This window comes from Aethalodelphis obliquidens, unplaced genomic scaffold, assembly GCF_003676395.1.
Source record: "Aethalodelphis obliquidens isolate GAN/ISIS:26980383/991018 unplaced genomic scaffold, ASM367639v1 scaffold12, whole genome shotgun sequence".
Classification (NCBI taxonomy): domain Eukaryota; kingdom Metazoa; phylum Chordata; class Mammalia; order Artiodactyla; family Delphinidae; genus Aethalodelphis; species Aethalodelphis obliquidens.
The window spans coordinates 23332388-23353413 of NW_020837956.1; the positions used below are offsets into that span (position 1 = coordinate 23332388).

General features: G+C 38.9%; 1 protein-coding gene across 4 annotated transcripts in view; it reads right to left on the bottom strand.

Annotated features, from left to right (window-relative positions):
- SELENOI (selenoprotein I) overlaps positions 1-21026 on the bottom strand; it is a 44518-nt gene that overhangs the window by 7984 nt on the left and 15508 nt on the right. The window contains exons 2-9 of one of the 4 annotated variants that reach the window (XM_027113634.1): positions 18333-18401; positions 17755-17863; positions 15524-15598; positions 10006-10268; positions 8975-9083; positions 3745-3793; positions 2151-2331; positions 740-922 (exon numbers count right to left, since the gene is read on the bottom strand). In XM_027113634.1, the coding sequence (XP_026969435.1) occupies positions 740-922; positions 2151-2331; positions 3745-3793; positions 8975-9083; positions 10006-10268; positions 15524-15598; positions 17755-17863; positions 18333-18401 (1038 nt within the window). Of the gene's footprint in view, positions 1-739; positions 923-2150; positions 2332-3744; positions 3794-8974; positions 9084-10005; positions 10269-15523; positions 15599-17754; positions 17864-18332; positions 18402-21026 lie in introns of those variants that run through there. The other 3 variants (XR_003434134.1, XM_027113635.1, XM_027113636.1) reach the window with 3 other exon arrangements.

The window sequence follows — 21026 nt, forward strand, 5'->3', positions numbered from 1 at the left end:
GAAAAAAATATTATTCCAGATAGTTCACTTCAACTTTATTTATAATAGTGAAAATCTGGAAACAACCTAAATGATTAAAATAACTGAGTCATGGTTAAGTAAACTGATAATTATTAAGTAATCTCCTCAATGAAATATTGTACAGCAATTCAAAATCATAGTTATGAGACCATGCTAAGATATGTAAAATAATTAGAAAAGAATGTCACAGTGTGAGGAAAAGGAAACTAAACTGCATGGTTCTGATTTTCATTTTATTATACCTATCTTAGTCCATTTGTCCTGAAACCCGTTTCTTATTTTAGAAGAGAATATTAAGGTTTGCAGAATACTTCTTAAATCTACTCTCTTCTATATTTCCCCTTATAAAAATGCCCCTGAAGCTAGAGAAGCAAGCATAGGAACAGATAAACAACAAATAAGATGATTTTGTCCTGTATATAATTAAAAGCACAAAAGAGTTTATAATTCTTTACCAAGAAAATGGTTTACATTTCTTCTCACTTATAAACAAGAACTAATTCCTCAGAATAATTATCTAGCTTTGAAATTATTTGTAGTTACTACGACATATTAATTACAGAAATGATATATGGCATCACGCACCTGGATATTATCCAAAATTTAGAGAATATCCCAAAATTCTTCCAGCTACTATATTAAGCAAGTTTCTTCTGAAATTCTCTCTCACCTCACTATTTAGAATCAAATGGAACCAATTTTGCTCTAGATTACTCACCACTCGTACTCCATAATGGATGTGGGCCAGAGTGAAAGCAGTTGTTAATGTAAACAGGAGAATGCTCTCAATGTAAGAGGCCACTCCTACATTTACCACTATGACAACCAAGAAGAGAGGAACCAGAAACCAATTCAAAGTTGGGCACCGGGTACTGCTCATTTGACAAACAATCAGCTGACACTTGAAGGTATTAAAAAAAAAAAGAGAATGAAAATTTAATTAGCAAAGCACGAGTCACTCCAACATTTAAAAAGCATTCAAGTACCTGTACATTACATTATTATCAAGTTCAGTAATTCTCAACTGCTCAGGAGCCCAACTGGACCTCTACCCCAACCTCCAAACCCGTGGACTCTCAGACTGTGTGTCAGAAGAGACTGGAAGATAATTTAGTAAGGATGCTACAGAAGGCATTCTTCTACCGGGTAACAGTTTGGATAAAAGAAATTTCTCCCAATTTTAAGATTCTATGATATACGACAACAATTTTCTCAGAACACCCTCCCACAGCACCACACAGCTAAATTTCTTCATGGTGATGAGGAGATGCTACCTCCAATCCAGACATGTTATCATGCAACACCTCAAAACCTCTTTGGCTCTCTTTACTTTCAACACCTTACTCAAATATAGTTTTATTCCTTCAAAGATACATTTTATATAATGCATTAATGTTTTCAGATCTTTAAACCCTATGAAATCAGTATGACTTGGGACAGTAAACACAAGTTACAAACATGGAAACATAAACTCAGCGGCTAAGTTAAAAAATAAAAACTTATTAAGGACCTGGCCTGAGCTAGAGCACAGGCTTCCTGGCTGTCAGGACTAACAGGGTCTTTTCTCAAGTCCTCCTGATTTTTCCTCCCTGTCTGCCCTCTTGCTGGGCCAGAGCAGAGAAAGGGATTTTTTAACGTATGTAGTATTTATTACAAAGTTTTTTATTCTATGTTATTAATTTAAAAATCAGTTGATTAAAAAACGTGTGTGTGTGTGTGTGTGTGTGTGTGTGTGTGTGTGTCTGTTTCCTCCCTCAAAAACCCCTTCCAAGCTCCCTAAATTAAGCGTTAGATCTGCTGCCATTTCAACCACACTATAAATACTATTTAGAGTCTGAAGGGAATTATTCCATGAATTCTTCAGCAGGCAACCAAAACAAAAAATTTAAATTATGTCATGGTTCCAAAATACTACAGCAGTCCCCAAATCCTACTGGTTTCAAACAAAAAAATAAAATAACTTTCAGCATGTTCTGTCTTTGAGGTTATTAATTATTCTTTCAAATTTCTGATATAAAGTCTTTAAATTAAAATCTGCTTATTCTAATACTATATAAGGTTTCTCAAACTATTGAATTCTGTCAAATATTTCTTATATGTATTACGATTTTTAAAAGAAAAAATCTTACTGTGATATTGGCAAAGGCTGTTCCAACCATTAAGTAGAATACTCTAGGATGTAACTCTAAAATATCTGAAGGTGACCGGAGGATCCATGCTGTAGACAAAATGAATAGCAAACATGGAGAAAAGAAGGGAACCATAGCTTCATAGACTGAATTGTGTTTCAAGGTGTTATTTTTATAGCTTCTGAAAAAAAAATCAAGTAATACAAAGAACATTATTACATATAAAAACACTGTACTTGTATTTCATAGTTTTCAAAGTACTTTCACACTTATTCTCTTATTTTTATTCACAATAACCCCATGGCATAGGTAGAACCAACATTATTAATCCCATTTTAGAGACAGGTTAAGTGAGGATGTGAGAATTTAAATTTACATAACTTGCTACCAAGTGGCAGGGCCAGGACTAGAATGGAAGTCTTCTGACCCTTAGTCTCACTTTTCCCTCTGGAATGTAAAGATGAATAAAACTTGGACTGTGTCCTATGAGATTATATTTTAATAGGAAAAATAAAATGAACACAAAACAATACTAGAAGAGTACCTCATGGTGCTACTATGATACACAACTTAAGAGTGAAAGACTCTGAAATGAGACGGTCCACAGCATATCTTACTGGCTCTGGGCACACAGGTGGTACTCTCATACATGTTTGCTCATCTGAACTGAACCCTCAATCCTCATCCCGGTTCTGCCACTAATTACATAACCTTAGGCAAAATACTGCCCAATCAGGACAGGACCTCAACTTTAGAAAAAGAGGAAGACATGACTCAAATCATCTCTAAGGCCTTCAGAGCTTTAAATTTTATGGCTTCTATGAATGACTGCCAGTGGCTGTAAAGAGGGAAGATACATAGAGCTTGGCTTGACATGGATAGGACTGTGCCAGACAGATTCGAGCACTGAAGGGTGAAGTGGCAAGTACAAGAAAGTGTTCCAAGTAGAGGAAACAGGAGTAGAGGAAAGAGTGGGAGCAAAAGTACTGAGGAATGAAAGAACAAAATACATTCAGGTCACATAAATGGACTCAGTGTGGCTGAGCCAAAGTGGAGAAGTGCATACATAGATCAGAGAGATGCAACTCCACCAGGGCAGCTCCCCTCCCAACCCCTACACACTCCTCAGGCCGGAATTTCCATACGGCGCTCTTTGAGAAGAGAAGACATAGGTCCAGGATTTGGTCCTCAACTACACAAGTTGAGAAGTTTTATTGTATGATCATGCTAACTAAACTTACACATAATCAATTTATAAAAACTTATAATCAATTTGTAAAAAGAACGTAAACCTATCAATATTTCACAGGAACATACTCCCTCCTGATTCACTCACAAAAAAATGACAAATTAGAAGACTGTTTGGTGAGCCCAAAACTTTTACAAAAAAACTAGTAGTTCTGGGCTATGGTTGAATTGACTATGCAAGCCACCACAGACAAATTATCCTAACCTCATTCTAGATTCAAAATACAGGTTTCATGACCTTTTCAAAATGCCCAGATTCCAAAAGAAAGAAATCCTAAAAATCACCTAAATAACAATTTCTAAAGATTTTCATATTTCTTGCCCAATTAAAAAATTAAATACTTACCTGAAAAAGTTTAATAAACTCATTGGAAGAGTCACGCATAATGCACAACCTAAAAGAAGAATATTTAAATTATCATGAATTATTATTCAAGAGTCATTTTTATAATAATCAAACGCATACAAACTATGTAATATTTTTAGACCCAATAATTTTCAGGTTCAGGTTTACTTCTGTAATGAAATTAAACACATTTTTAAACAGCATTTACAACTGGAAAAGTGGCAGTACGGTTTGGTGATTCAGAGCAGAGACTCAAGGAGCCAGAGTGGGTTGAATCTCAGTTGTGCTACCAACTGGTCATGTGACTTCAAGCAACTTTTCAGTGCCTCAGTTTCCTCTTTTATAAAATAGAGATAATAGTAGTATCAACCCCGCAGGGTTTTGAGAATTAAATGAGTTATTACATGCAAAGACACCTGGAACAGTACCTGGTATATAGTAAATTGCACAGCCAGTATAAGTTATTTATTGGAAGAGGGGACAATTAATAAATCCTGCTGCTTCCTTTACACTTATCTTTACCTCCCCAGTATTCTTAATTTCTCCCCCTACCCTATACACTAATTCTTTTCCCTGAAACCTTAAAAGGACAGCCTTCCCAAGAAGCCTTACCATTGCTTCTGCCTACTTATCTTACTACTACCTACTTATCTTACTTATTACCTACTTACTTACTACTACCTACTTATCTTACTCTGCTATTTCCTATCACTCACCAGACTTTCCTGTTGTCTTCATTTCCTCAGCACTCATTCATTCTGCCTCCCCTCTGCAGAAACTGTACTCTTGAAATTTATCAAGCTCTCCTAATAGTCGAATTCAGTATCCTTTCTTCACTCCTGACTTCTCAGTAAGATGACTCCGCTGACTATCCACTAACTGAAATTCTTTCCTCCCTTGGCCTTTGTGATTCCATTCACCGAATGTTCCTGTCAGCCATCCAACCGTTACATTTGGTGTCCTTTTTTGGTAATCTACCTCCTGCACATTCCTAACTGGATGGTGACTGTGCATCTACACTCCCTCAGAGAATCTTCTCTTCAGCTTTAACCATAAGCTACCTGCAGATGACTCCAAAATCTAATTCTGTACTCTTGGGCAAATCAGACAACCTCTCTGATCTTCAGATTCCACAGGTGTACCATGAGGATGGTTTAAATGATTTTCTAGTGACCCCTGAATCTGACTCTGTGATCTATAGAGATGTAAAGTTCTAATCTTTCTCTGTTTCAAACTCCAAATCAATATATGTGGCAACTTTCTGGACACTTCATTTGGATATTTCCTTGTCACTCAACATATTAGTCCATTCTGGACTCCTGGTGACTAAACTTGGCTTGGGGGGGGGGCAGGGGCAGTGGTCAATGCAGCTGTGACCTTAAGGATCAAAGACAGAAGAACATTCCTTCAAAACAATTCCTAAGGCATCTTGCTAAAAACAGATGAAAAGGGGCTTCCCTGCTGGCATAGTCGTTAAGAATCTGCCTGGCAACGCAGGGGACATGGGTTCCATCCCTGCTCCGGGAAGGTCCCACATGCCACAGAGCAACTAAACCCGTGCGCCACAACTACTGAGCCTGCGCTCTAGAGCCCGCGAGCCACAACTACTGAAGTCCACGCGCCTGGAGCCCATGCACCGCAACAAGAGAAGCCACCCAATGAGAAGCCCATGTACCGCAACAAAGAGTAGCCCCCGCTCGCTGCAACTAGAGAAAGCCTGTGCGCAGCAACGAAGACCCAATGCAGCCAAAAACAAATAAATAAATAAATAAATTTATTTAAAAAAAGATGAAAAAATTAGAATTCACCGAACAGAAATCTCATCTCAAAAGATGAATTACTCTACTACTTTCAAGCCCAAATGGAACAAAGTTCCCTGAGTTAAAAGATCTTAGAGGGAGTGGAAGAGAAGACAAGATGTCCTCAATGTCCTCAGAAATTTTTAGCAGCTCATTCCATGTCAACCTGGGGAGCACACTGTTAGGGAGCCAGGGATAAATGAATTAAGCCAGAATCATTTGTAGCTTTCAGGTGTTGAAAACAGGCTGAGAGAAACCTGCAAAAGATTTGGGACCAAGAGTTTTTTAGTTTAAAACATCCTAAAATAGCTTTATCTTAATTAAGTGCAGTAAGCGTGTAGAAAGCCTGAGCTCTATATAGGCTGCCAAAGAGAAACACTGTATCTTCTATTTCTTCTCTAAATAACATTCGATGTACTTTCTATAAAGAATATTTAATTGTTAAATACTTGTCTATTAAACTCTATATAATGGTAGTGATAGAACCCATGCATATGTAGACCTGCTTTTCTTATTACCATAGGAAGGCCTAGACTTCATAATATAGGAAACAATAGCTATAGAAAAATCAGAATGGAATTCATAAAAAAGGATTGATTAGAATGAGATGAACACCAAGGATAACACGGTCACAACAAATATTCTGGTTCCTCATATTTCCAGGCTTAAGTAAAAACTTCAATAAAAACCAAGACAAAAAATACTTTAACGAAAGTAAAAAAGACAAACAACAAACAAGGGGGAAAGTGTCATTTATATCAAAACAAAGATTAATATATCTAATAGATAAAGAGCTTCTAAAAATAAAGGAAGTGGTTAACAATCGTAATGCAAAAACTGACTAGAGATATAAAGAAAAAATAAATATAAATGGCTCTCAAATACCAGCAAAGTTCATCCGTAGTAAGAGAAACGCAAATCAAAACGATACAGATACACCATTTCTTACCTATCACGGACTGGCAAAAATCCAGAAGTCTGACAACATACTATATTGGTAAAACTAAATAAACAAGTACTTTCATTCACGGCTGATGGGAGTTCAAAAGTCAGAAACCCACACGGAAGGGAACATGGGCGTACTTAGTGAAAATGCACACATTTGTCCTTACTAACAATTCTGCTTCTAGAGACCTCTTCCAAAGTACCCTGGGAAAAATATGAACAGACATATATATGTACAAGACGATTTATTGCAGCAATTTGTACAACAGCAAAAGACCGGAAATAACACAAATGTCCATCAGTAGAAGGTTGTTTGAACAAACGACGGTACATCCACACAATGAAGTATTGTACCGGGCGGCTGTAAGAAGAAGTGAGGAAGATCCCTAAACATCACCATGCAGTGATCTCTAAGATATACTATTACGTGGAGGGGGAGAAAAAAAGAAGCACGTGTAGTAAGATATGTATGGTATGCTACCATTTATCTATGAAGGGGGGTGATAACCCCCCCACACACACACTTACTTATATTAAGAAAGAAACAATGAAAAGATAAACCAAAAAATTTAAAACTAAGAATAGTTAACTATGAGGGAGGAAAAGGCTAGGGTAGTGATGGAGACTAGACTTCCTTGAATATGTCTTGCTCTATATATAGATTTGACTTTGTAATCATGTGAATACGTTACACAATTATAAAGGAAAAATAAATTTTTTTTTTGGAAAAATAAATTTTAAAAGAAAAAGTAATCCATAAATATCAAAAGTAAAATGAAACTAACTTAAATGTACATATCCACAGATGGTGGCATAACCACAGAATGGGGACTTTAGACTATAATAACCTGACTGGGCATTCTTTAGTGGGATAAACCATAGGGCAAATGGAACTGCAAAAAACCAAAATCTTCAACAATTTCCAGTAATCATATGTCACTGATTTTGGAACTACATTCTCAAGACTGTTGTGGGTGTTTTATGGAATAACACAAATGTATAATTATTTTGTGTCGTTGAAAGCAAAGACTTTTGTCAGAGTTTAAAGGACATACAAATATAAGATCAACTAGGTTAAGTAAAAGATCTGTATCATCAAATATGATTTGGAATTATCAGTATGAATTTATGAGGTACTTTATCAAAAAACAAACTTCATTCCCCTGGCTATCCACTGAATGAACGGATTCCTAAGCAATGCTCATCAGCCACTGTTAGTACCACTAGGTGAAGAGTTGAGGCAGAACTTGGGAAGAGATGGAACAGATGTACAATACCTCATCCCTCTAGTCATTACTGATACCACAGACAGAAAGACAACCAGCTATCATGTGCCCCCTAATGTGATGCAATAGGAAGTACCATTACCTAATAAGTATTGCTGCCAAAAATTATAAATTACAAAGAAACTTATATGCCTACTAAAGTACCCACTTAACATTCAAAAATATATCTCCTATGTCGGAGATTCCATTTTATCTTTAAATAAATATTTAAATGTAAAATGCAGCACACCTGCCACAGGACAAGCTGCATACATCAAAAGATCCACTCGTGAACGATAGCTGGAGATGAAAAATAGCTCGCCTTTTCAAGGTAAAGAAATCAGTTTACAGAGGCACCCAAAAATGAACATGTGTTAGATTACAGCAGGGTTCCTAAAATATCTGCAGTCCAGAGCCACAGAAAATCCCCCAACTACTCCTTTTCTGAAAGCCAGTGCTTAATGCACCATCTTCTCAGCTGTTTCTAAGCCTTCAATTCCCATTCTGTAACCAAGGTTCACAGACAGACGGAGGGAAGATTAATTTTTAGATAAGAGAACAGAGCAACAGCCAACAAGTTTTTTTCTTTTACTCTACAAAGGTCTTAGTGTCACTCCTGGTGCCCCCAATAACAACCCAGATTCCTCTTCCTCTCTGCCTCTCTCCATAAAAACACTCTCCCTCCACTCAATCATCCTGTACATATCCCCTTTGGCTAAAATCAAAAAGGAAACATTACCATGATCAAAACCTTTACCTAGTATTCAAAGGCTTAAGAAAAAGGGTATCTGAGAGGAACAGAAGCTCAATTTTTGGAGTGGATGTATTATAAAGTAAACTCTGTGTTTCGTCATTCTATTTCCTCAAACTAACAATCTTCAATTTTGAGATAAGTACTGAAATCAATACTGAACGTCCAACTAAATGTGGATCCTCCAATACAGTCTAGATTAATTTGAATAGTTAGTTTACAGGGTTTGTGTGATCTATTTCGGTATTGCCTTCTGATTAGAAATAACTTGGTGCTGAACAAAAACAAAACAAAGCAAAACAAAGCAACCTTATTTTCCTTAAGGGTTTGGCTGAAACCCTACAGGGTTGCGGCGTTCTGCTTTTGCTGCAGGGCGTGAGGGCAGGCGGGGAAGTGCTGCTGGTTATAATCAAACACTGGCTTTGATAACAAAGCGATGTTACAACAGGCTTCAACATGGAGCTTCTTACCAATGATCATTGCAGTGAATAGGTCTCTATATAAGAAATTAAACAGGAAAGGTTCATACCAGGCCTCAACTCCCACAATCGCAGTCACTATGTAGACAAAGGAAATAGTCTGGAAGGAAAATGCAGACAAAAATATACAGAGCATTAACAGCTGGAAAGATCAGGGAGTCAATAACGCTTTATGCAGCATTAGTCTAGCAAACAGCTTTAGTAAAAGCCAGAAGTATGCTTAAATTTGATATGGTGGCAAGTCTTGCCTTTAAAATAGTTTTTTCAGCCAACAACACCATAAAATAACTAACTTCTAGACAATGCAAACAACGGGCCTCATAAGGCGCCTCGTAAACTGGTTTAGCCACACGTTGTTCCAATTTGCCCACCCAATCATTTTCTTCAAACACACTCCTGATTCTTTACTGGAGCCTTAGGTGTAGACGGGCAAAACGGCAACACAAAAAGCTGGGATTCTAAGGCAGGGAGAGTTAATAGCAAGTCTATAAAGTAAGAGGAAAACAAATCTCTCTACTCACTGAAAAGTTGGCAATGAAGACAAAAAGCCAACAATTTAATTATAAGCGCCTTTCTTTATAAAATCAACAGTTTCAATGAATGTTTGTTAAGAAACCGCTCATTTTTTGTGTAATAATGGCATTGTAATTATGTTTTTTAAAAATAACTCTTACCACTTAGAGATATATAGTAAAATATTTATCACATAATGCCAGGATTTTCCTTTAAAATAATTGGAAGGAGGGTGAGGAAGAGTACATGTGAAACTAGACTGGCCAAGTGTTAACTGCTCAAGCTAAGTAACAGGTACATAAGGGTTCACTATACTATTCTCTCTACTTTTGTACATATTGGAAATTTTCCATAAATAAGTAAAAATAATATAAAATAAAAAGGAAAAAAATGTCAAAGCACCCATCAGTTCTAACCAGAAAAGCAAAAGGTCAATAAAGAAGGAATAACAAAAACTTTCCCCAAAATTCATGGCAATGTTGAAAATTTAAGGAAGAACCCATACTTACCACCTGGCTAACGTCATATCCCCATGGCAGGAAAAGAATCCCTGTGTTATACTTTTCCCAGTGGGACAGGATGAAAGAAAATAAAACTACCCATAGCAGGAGATAAAGAACAAAAACACTGACACCCGATGATCCTCGTCCAAAAATGGAATACACAGTTACAACAAAGTAAACACATGACCAACTATCCAGGCCATGGTCAAAAAGCTCCCCTAACGGGGTACTGGAATTGGTTCTACGGGCTTGCTTTCCATCCACACCATCTGCAACAAAAAACACATTACCACACGAATAGGTCAACAACTGCACCAGTCTGGAGAAAGTCTTCTTTAATAAAATGGAGAGAAACAAAACAAAACAGACGAGCATATCATAGGAATGTTAATTAACTAAATTATAACTATCAGACAGTACTGTAAAAATCCAACCTTTAATTCCTACAATGCAAAGACTTCAGAAATAAAACCTGTAATTTCTCAAAGCTTAATCCAAAAATTAAAATGTTAAATCACATTGAATGGTGTCTATTTTAGATCTAAGGAAGAAGCATTCTAGTTGGACTCTGAATTCTTCCAAATCTGCATAACAACTAACTGAGTTGTTCCACTAGCCGCAAATTCTTAACCCTCCAGAGAATATTCAATAGTTGTTCATTATAATTTATCTAACCATTCCTTGCTCTAAGATCCAAAAACACTCTGTTACTTCAGTCATAACACCTGTTTCATCTTGTTTGATATCACAGTTACTTCTTTACAGATTGACCGCCTCCATAATTTTAAGTGCTTTCCAAAAAGGCTTTGCAACACAGTAGGTGTTGAGTAAATATAAGAATAAATTTATTGGGCTTCCCTGGTGGCGCAGTGGTTGAGAGTCCACCTGCCGATGCAGGGGACACGGGTTCGTGCCCCAGTCTGGGAAGATCCCACATGCCGCGGAGCGGCTGGGCCCGTGAGCCACAGCCGCTGAGCCTGCATGGCCGGAGCCTGTGGTCCGCAACGGAAGAGGCCACAACAGTGAGAGGCCTGCGTACCGCAAAAAAAAAAAAAAAAGGAAAGAAAAAAAGAATAAATTTATTGAATAAATTGAACTTATTGAATAAATTGGGAGATTGGGATTGACAGATATACACTAATATGTATAAAATGGATAATTAATAAGAACCTGCTGTATAAATAAATAAAATAAAATTCAAAAAAAATTTATTGAAACTGTACAATGCACTATTTTTTAAATTAATTTTTATTGGGGTATAGTTGATTTACAATGTTGTGTTAGTCTGCTGTATAGCAAAGTGAATCAGTTACACATGTACATATGTCCACTCTTTCTTAGATTCTTTTCCCATATAGGTCATTACAGGGTATTGAGTAGAGTTCCCTGCGAAGCACTATTCTTGATGCTCTGAAGACTATAAAAAATCTTAGAATAAACTAAGTTTGTGCCCTCAAAGAGTTTACAATTGAGAACGGAGACAAAACATGACAGTTACAGATATGATGTATCACAAACCAGAGAAGAGTACAGAAAAGGGACGAGTTCTCTTCAGGCTAAGATAAGCTAGACTGGCTTTCCAGACAAGATGAAATCTGAGTGGGGACATAAAGAATGAGTTGGATTTCGGTAGATAGGAGATAAAGGAGTGTGTCATTTCAAGAGGAGGACTGCTATCGGCAAAAACACCGAGATGGAAAAGCACATGTGTGTGCAGAGAATGCCAAGTACTTTAATTTGACCAGAAACTAGTATGTGAAGATGGCAGTCTAAAGAGGCTAGAAGGAAGGTCTGAGCCAGTTTAAAGGTATCAGAGAGTCTGAGGAGCTACTACAATTATCTGAGTAGAGGATTACAAAGAGAAAAGCAATGCAGTGCTTCAGGAAGACCCACTTGATATTGGTGGGAAGGACAGGCTGGGAGAGGAACCCTACTTAGTAGGCCTAAATTGAGATGGAATGCAGTGGGCATAAAAAGCTGGAGGAAGGCGAGATATTAAGAAAATAAAAATGACAGTGCAACAAAAGAGGAGAGGTAAGGCCGAAGGACAAGAAGACCATCTCCAAAATCTCCCGTCTGTGTAACTAAGAGAGTGGTAGTATTAACAGAAATAAGAAAATCTGAAGGAGCAAGACTGATAGAAAAGATCTGAGTACAGTTTTAGATGCTGAAATTGAAGTGTTAGCAGGACATCCATATGGTAATGTCGAACAACTCAACCTAAGGATACTTACTAGCAACTCAGAAGGTAGATAAGGGCTAGATACTAACACGGGAGTCAACTCAATAGTGTTAAGGATCAGGATTACCAAGGGAATAAGGAAGGAGAAAGAGAAAGAGAAAGCACGCTGGAACACCTTCACACAGGGGCACACCTTCACACAGGGGCGAAAACAGAGGAGCGGGGTGGGGGGGGCGGGGGGGGGAAGAGAGAATGGTACAACCTAGTTAAAAAGGAAGAAGAGTCTGAATTATAAAAATTCCTCCTCCAAAGAAACAGTTTTGTTAACTAAGTGCATCAGAATTAGACTAATTGTAAAGACTCAGATTCAAGGAATTAAAAATTCCTTATCATTACTGTGTTTATCTTGCTCACCACAGTGTTATCCCCAGTGCCTAGCTCAGTTTGTGGCAAAGAGGGCCTTTAAAAATGTTGTTGAAGGAATATATGAAAGGATGAATCTCAAACTCTGGCCCAAACACTAGATCTCTGTTATATAGGATTGGGAACTTTTCTGCCTCCAAGTAGTTAAAATATATCCTAAAAGTCTTTTCTTATTATTTGCTGACTTAATTTCCTATTCTCGGTGCAACTTCTGTGCAGTTATTACAAATATTATATTCATGAACTACATATTAATTAGGTTTTGTACGTCTTCTCACTGTACCCGTTCTAGCCCCATAAGTCTGCGGTCTAGATAAGTCTCACGATGTTTTTTCATAAGAAAGGCAATTCAGCGCATAACCTATATATTATGAAAAAGCCACCAGCAGAACCTACAGCAGCACCCTGTGATCAAACACACTGATATTTCTGCAGCAAAGCATAAGGATAGTCACACTAGTAGCATAAATGAAGGCTATAAATTGTTGCTTCAAGGCAGGTTTTGCAACAAACAGTTCATGTTAGATCAGGATTTTTGCCAGAATTTTGGAGACCTGAAACAGGTAGATGGTACAGTACTTCAAAAGACTCTTACGGGGACTTCCCTGGTGGTACAGTGGTTAAGAATCCGCCTGCCAATGCAGGGGACACGGGTTTGAGCCCTGGTTCGCGAAGATCCCACATGCCGCGGAGCAACTAAGCCCATGTGCCACAACTACTGAGCCCATGAGCCACAACGACTGAGCCTGCGTGCCGCAACTACTGAAGCCCGCACACCTAGAGCCTGTGCTCTGCAACAAGAGAAGCCACCTCGGGACTTCCCTGGTGGTGCAGTGGTTAGGAATCCGCCTGCCAGTGCAGGGGACACAGGTTCGAGCCCTGGTCCCGGAGGATCCCACATGCCGTGGAGCAACTAAGCCCGTGTGCCTCAACTAATGAGCCCATATGCCATAAGTGCTGAAGCCCACGTGCTTAGGGGCTGTGCTCTGCAACAAGAGAAGCCACCGCTATGAGAAGCCCATGCACCACAACGTAGAGGAGCCCCCGCTCGCCCCAACTAGAGAAAGCCCGCGCGCAGCAACAAAGACCCAATGCAGCCAAAGATTTAAAAAATAAATTAATTTAAAAAAAAAAGAGGGGCTTCCCTGATGGCGCAGTGGTTGAGAGTCCGCCTGCCGATGCAGGGGACACGGGTTCGTGCTCCAGTCCGGGAAGATCCCACATGCCGCGGAGTGGCTGGGCCCACGAGCCATGGCCGCTGAGCCTGCGCAGCCGGAGCCTGTGCTCCGCAACGGGAGAGGCCACGACAGTGAGAGGCCCGTGTACCGCAAAAAAAAAAAAAGAGAAGCCACCTCAGTGAGAAGCCCACGCACCGCAACAAAGACCAACACAGCCAATAAATAAATTAAAAAAAAAAAAAAAAAGACTCTTATGACATGCTGTTAAAAGCCAGAGCACACAGGCCTCTCCTTTTCCCTATTCCTCTTGCAGTCCTTGGCAACCAAATCCTATAGCAAAAAAAAATTTTGTTTTTTTGGCCACACCGCACAGCATGTGGCATCTTATTTAGTTCCCGTGCCCGCTGCAGTGTAAGTGCGGAGTCTCAACCACTGGACCTCCAGGGAAGTCCCATTAAAACCAACTCATCTTTAATAACAAATGCACAAAAGCCTCTGTCTAAATGTAGATCTTTTAACTAAGTTTTTGCCTAATTCTTCTTGATTTCATTCTCTTCCTTCCCCAAACTCTTGCAGCTCTGGTCATCCACCACATCAGCATTTAATCCTGTACCAAATTACCCTGGTTTTGTGAATACAAGTCATTTTTATCTGAAGAGACCTAAGCAACTTTAAGTCAGGGTCTGCTACTTCACATTCATTTAAAAACCACATACTGAGTACCTCCTATGGAGGAGGCACTGTTCTTATAACACTGGGTACACAGCGAGCAAGATAAAGTACCCACCCTCAAGGAACTTACATTTTAGAGCAGACAACATACAAGGGGGTCATATGGTTTTAAGTGCTATGGAGAAAAATAAAGCAGGGAAGAAAAAGAGAATGCAGGACAAGTCACACAGATGATCCCAACGAAACGCACCCTTGGCAGAATACATGGTGTAGCCTGGCTCAGTGGCCTTCCCTGACCACGCCCCCTCCACCAAATGAGAATTGATCACTTCTATATTTGTTCTCCCACTATGCTCTATTACAGCATCTCTCTCAGTATTCTGCAGTTATTTGATATGTCAGTACTGCTTTCCAAACTCATGGCAAAAATGATGTCTTATTCCAGGGTTGGGAAATATTTCTTGTAAAGGGCCAAACAGTAAATATTTTAGGCACTGTGGGCCAAATGGCCTCTGTTACAACTACTCAACTATGTCTCTGCTGCAGGAAAGCAGCCACAGACACGTAAAGGAATGAGCATAGCTGTGTTCCAGTAAAACTTCACTTACAAAAACAGACAACAGGCGCTTCCCTGGTGGCGCAATGGTTGAGAGTCCGCCTGCCGATGCAGGGGACACGGGTTCGTGCCCCGGTCCGGGAGGATCCCATGTGGCGCGGAGCGGCTGGGCCCGTGAGACATGGCTGCTGGGCCTGCGCGTCTGGAGCCTGTGCTCCACAACAGGAGAGGCAACAACAGTGAGAGGCCCGCGTAATGCAAAAAAAAAAAAAGCAAAAAAAAAGACAACAGGCCAGATTTGGCGTACAAGTGGTAGTTTGCCAACTCCTATCTTATTCTTTGAATTCCCAGCAAATGACAATATTTTTCACAGAGAAACTCAAGAACGTATTTATCAAATTGAACAGGATATTAATAAACCCTAGTTAAAATGAATTAAGCACAGGAGAAAACGTGCGGTGGCTATCCTTGCTGACAGTTTCACCAGCCACTGACTATTTGCCAATTTCTTACCTAGAGTGTAGGCTACGAAGTTGAGGATGCCCACTACAATCCAGACCCAGTCAGGTACATGCTTGTGACCTGGTGCTGTAAAGGAAAGCAACTCAGATTTTAACACAGTCTAAGTACAACTGTTCTTACCATAGCCCATACTGCCAATGAGAAACGTTTCTATTTATTAAACAGAAGCTGAAGTACTTTACAATATATTTCGAATGCAGAACTAGGTAAATATTAGAATGTATCAGCAAACTCTGACAAAACAAAAGTAACTGCCCAACCCCTCATAAACAATAGGCATTTATTTTGAGCTTTAATCATAACTCAAGACTGACTATCTTCACTTGAAAATTACTTATGTGCCTAGAATGAAAAATAATGTTTTTGGAATTCAAAAAATGCTTGTGTTTAATCTGATCCTTGTTGTTTATGATTATACTACAAACATGTATTAAGCTTTCAACCTATACTCTCTCACTAAATTATTAATTAGCTGAACAAAAGACCTTTTGATTTGTGTCTAGGTAAATTAGCTCAACTGGATGATTCTGGCAACAAAATCGTTCTGAAATGTCTGGACCTCATTTCCCCCCCACCAAGATAAAACAAGTGAGATTCAGCTCTGGGTTCTAGTCCTGGCTCTGTGACCAACGAGCAGTGTGGCCCTGAATATACCATTTAACCTTCCTGTCTTCCACTTCCCAAATATACTGGGACTAGATGGTTAATCTGGCCCTTCAAGTTGTATGACTTGGAGAAATACATATATTTACGTATTTTTAGTTCTCTTAGTAACTAAGTAAATAGTCTTATTTAGTCAGAGAAAATACTATTTCTAGTTTCAAAGATAAACTTTTGAGGCTGTTCTGAGGATTAAAATACAATTTAAAAAAACCCCACAATATCAAAACCATGCTTAATGAAATTTAAGCATGGTAATGGTAATGATCTTGAATTACCATTCTATTACATATACAGAAGCTATGCCTAAAATTTTCAGTTGATAAAGTCAGGCATAGGCAGAGTTTCAATATTCATAATTCCTATAATGTGAAAAGTCATTAAGTGTTTGAAACTCCAAATTCTCCTACAAAAACAATGTTGTCAGTGATTGTTAATTTCTCTAGGTCAGTGCACAAACGTCTGCTGAACCCACAACACAGATGAATTGTAGCAGCGGTCCCCAACCTTTTTGGCACCAGGGACCGGTTTCATGGAAGACAATCTTTCCATGGATGGGGGAGGGGGGGCGGTGCTGGTGTTTCAGGTGGTTAATGCAAGCGAGGGCGAGCGGCAGATGAAGCTTCGCTTGCCCGACCCTTGCTCACCTCCTGTCGTGCAGCCCGGTGGCTAACAGGCCGAGGACCGGTACCGGTCCGCTGCCCAGGGGTTGAGGACCCCGGAATCATAGTACTAAAACTCCTGACTACATCATTTATAAGTATTCTTATTGGAAAATATCTTCTAACTTAGAATACAAAAAATACTCATCTACCTCCATCTTTCTGTTCCTCTCAACTCCATCCACCAGTTGAGCAATAAGAATAAACTGTTTCCCACATATCCCCCATCATCCCAGATGTGCTCCAGATTCTCTTGTCCAGCCGGGGCAGAAGCTGGGGTGTGGGAGGAAGTAAGATAGCAGTGGGTCTGAAGGAAGACGTTGGGAATAAGCTGAAAACTGCCTCCAAAGGTGCATTTTGCCTCCCGTCCTCAGTAAGGGCCCAGACTTCTGTCAATAAATATCTAAGGTCTAACAACCATTTTCAGAAGAAACTGGGAGTTATTAAAGGTACGTACAAGTGCTGAGCAGAGGAAAGAGAGACCACATTGCCTTTAGAAAAGGGGGATTTTTATTCCATACCTAGAAAAGGGGAAGGGATATTTCTGGAACTGGTAGGTATGCTGGGCCTTGCTTATTCTCATTTTCAGGCAAAACTTCAGAGTCCTACTTTTCCATCTTCTTATAAATCCCATTACTCTTTATTTACAAAAACCTCATTGCTTTTTAGACAGCATATCTAAATTCAATAGCCAAATTGGTTTCTAGAACTTATTAGAAACATACATAACAGATTGTAAAAACACAACTTGGCCTTTACACCCAATTCTAACATTTTACAACCCTTCTAATATTCAAAACTTTTCAGAAATGCAAGCATCTTAATAGAATTAGAAAATAACCATATCTCATTTTGTGCTATTTAGACATTTGAGATTTTATATTAAAGTAATAATCTTACCTGAAGCATAAAAGTCAGGATCAAAGTATGCCATAAGCAGAAAATTGAACACAACCAGCAGAAAGCCAGAAAAGGTTATCAGATTTGGAGCCAGCCAAGTAGGAAATACCTATTTGTTTCAAAATAATTACAGAATAATTAAAGTAGAGAAATCTCTCTGTCCACTACATACCACAACATGCAAATGTGTCAAAACAAAAACTATAAATTTGAAAGACCGTATATACAGGAATTATATATATATATATCAAATTATAAACCGTAATCAGTTAATAGAAATAAGTCTATTTTCTATATTTTAAATAATTCTATAATCAACAAACTTTTATAATCATAACATTATATTTATTTTAGAAAAATTTAAGAAGCATTTTATAAATATGATAGATCTAGAGTATAAGCTTATACTTCAATGATGAGATAAATCAAAAGGTATGTGACTAAAGGAAAGGAGGATGGGAGAGGCAGTTTCTCTAAACGTCTTACTGAACTGACAGTTGGTCTGTAATACTCCATAAAGTAGTTTAAAATATTTAAAACTTACTAAAACCTAAGTACATGCTTATTAATCATCTTACCTTCACTACAGTGTTCCAAAATGGATGCATGACATACAGAGAGAGCGGATTGGTATCCACAGCACTGTACTGTTAAGAAATGAAAAAAAATATTCAGAGTTAATCCTTGCATACCAGCAAGTATTTAGAACAATATTTCTCAAATGAAAATAATAGTACAGGGACTTCCCTGGTGGTGCAGTGGTTAAGAATCCGCCTGCCAATGCAGGCGACACGGGTTCGATCCCTGGTCCAGGAAGATCCCACATGCCGCAGAGCAACTAAGCCCGTGCGCCACAACTACTGAGCCTGCGTTCTAGAACCCGTGCACGCCAACTACTGAAGCCTGCGCACCTAGAGCCTGTGCTCCACAACAAGAGAAGCCACAGCAGTGAGAAGCCCGCGCACCGCGACAAAGAGTAGCCCCCGCTCACGCAACTAGAGAAAGCCCACGTGCAGCAACGAAGACCCAACACAGCCAAAAATATATAAATTTTTTTAAAAAGAAAATAATAGTAAAAAAAATCTAGAGAATATATCTAGTTATACAATGTCCTCTTCTAAATAACAGAACTGGAGAAGCAGTATGAATGGGGTAAAGATGGCCAAGCACATCTTTGTATAATATTTATAATATAACAACGTTGCAGCAGAAAATTTTATATTGCTTTCAAGTGCTCACCTATTTGCAGGATAATGAGCACACTGTGTGCATTCACACACTGACTTTCTCAACCTCCTTCATCCCTCTCAACTAACGGGAATCTAGCTGTTTTACCCTTGACACCATTACTAATGCACTTATTAATGGTACAACCTTGGGTAAGTTACTTAACCTCTCTGTCTTAGTTGCTGCACCTGTAAAATGAGGATCACAGCCTTTACCTCAAAGGATTGCCATAAGGATTAGATAAACTGATAACATATAGGAAGTGCTTAGAGCAGTACCTAGCCCACAGTTAGTGCTATATAAGCATTAGGTACCATTAGTGTGTTTAGAGCATCAAAGGAATGACAGATCCCTTTACAGCTGGAAAATGGATTGCTTAAATAAGCAAAGGAAGAAAACAACAGGTTAGGGTGTTCAAATGTATTCCCCAACTGTTGAGCTATTTAGTAAAACTTCAAAGAAAATTTTAACAAAATATCTGTATGTAATTATGTAATACTTTAAGAGTCATGTTGATGACTTATTCATCAGAGACACAAACACACACACACAAACACATACACACTGGAGTGCCTGGCATGTAGGAAGCACCCACTAGGTGTGGGGAAGAAGGAATACAAAATAGGTAAGGGACAACTTAATTCTCACCCTCAGGGAGTGGGAATACTACCTAATTCAACAAGCTCTCATTTAAAAGATGTCATACTAGTCAAATGCCTGAAAAAAGTTTCAACTGTGCTTTGTATTTGTTTAGTATGAATATATTGGGTTGGCCAAAAAGTTCGTTCGGGTTTTTCCGTGAAGGCCAACCCAAAAAATAAGTAGTAAGCATCTGAGCAACTGATTTTTTAAAAAATCATAATTAAACATCAATATTTCTTCCTGAATGTTTTATGGATATGCAGGAAATATTTCTCATCAGTGTTTCAAGATTTAAAAGTGTGATGGAGCAAAAAAGTAAATAAATAGAAATAATTTAAAATACTACTAGCAAAGAGAGTTAACTAGTAAGTCAAATGTTTACTCAACAGAATCCATGGCTGAGTGCCGCCATTTCTCCAACTCATTCTGATGAAATGCGATATCCTGGACAAAAGATCTGAGACAGACAGTGGAAAGAAAATGGTGAAGGAGAACACTGGCCAGAGAAGCTCTGCAGCTGCACCCAGACTCGCAGCTGGAGCCTCCTTAAGTATTACTGTTCTCGCTAAAATCAACTTCTACGTGCATGGTTCTCTACAGCCTGCAAAGCTTTTCCACATAACAGATACCATGACACCTGAACCTCTGTAGAATGAAGGAGTCCCCAGCTGATAGGACTGCCTGAATTTAAGTTTTCAGACCTGAGGCCATGCAACCAATATGAACCCTGAAAAGTTGCCAGTGACAAGGCGGGAGGGCCACGGCCTCCTCCATTTCACCAAAGTCCGAACCCAGACCCACATGACGTAGCCAGCAGGTCAGATAAACTGGAAAACCACAAATTTCAAGTCCACCATCTACTGCAAAGTACAAAAGTTGTAAGAAGTCCAAATCAGAAGAAAACAATTTGACATCACACGAATAGTTAATACGATGTACAAAGTACAAGGCTCTTAATTCAAATGTTTGCTGAATGACTCTCATTCACCAGCTTTCCATAATTTGAATTTACGTCTAAAAGAAGGTCATTTACTCATGGTATTTTGATTTGAAAAGCTCCTCTTTTTAAATTCTGAAGTTTTTTCTCTCTTTTAAATCTCTTTATTTCCGCTATTATAACATTTCACCTTTTTTTTCTTTTTTTTTGGCTGTGTTGGGTCTTCGTTGCTGCACGCGGGCTTTCTGTAGTTGCGGCAAGCTGGGGCTACTCTTCGTTGTGGTGCACAGGCTTCTCATTGTGGTGGCTTCTCTTGTTGCAAAGCACAGGCTCTAGGCGCGTGGGCTTCAGTAGTTGTGGCTTGCAGGCTCTAAAGCACAGGCTTAGTAGTTGTGGTGCATGGGCTTAGCTGCTCCACGGCATGTGGGATCTTCCTGGACCAGGGATCGAACCTGTGTCCCCTGAA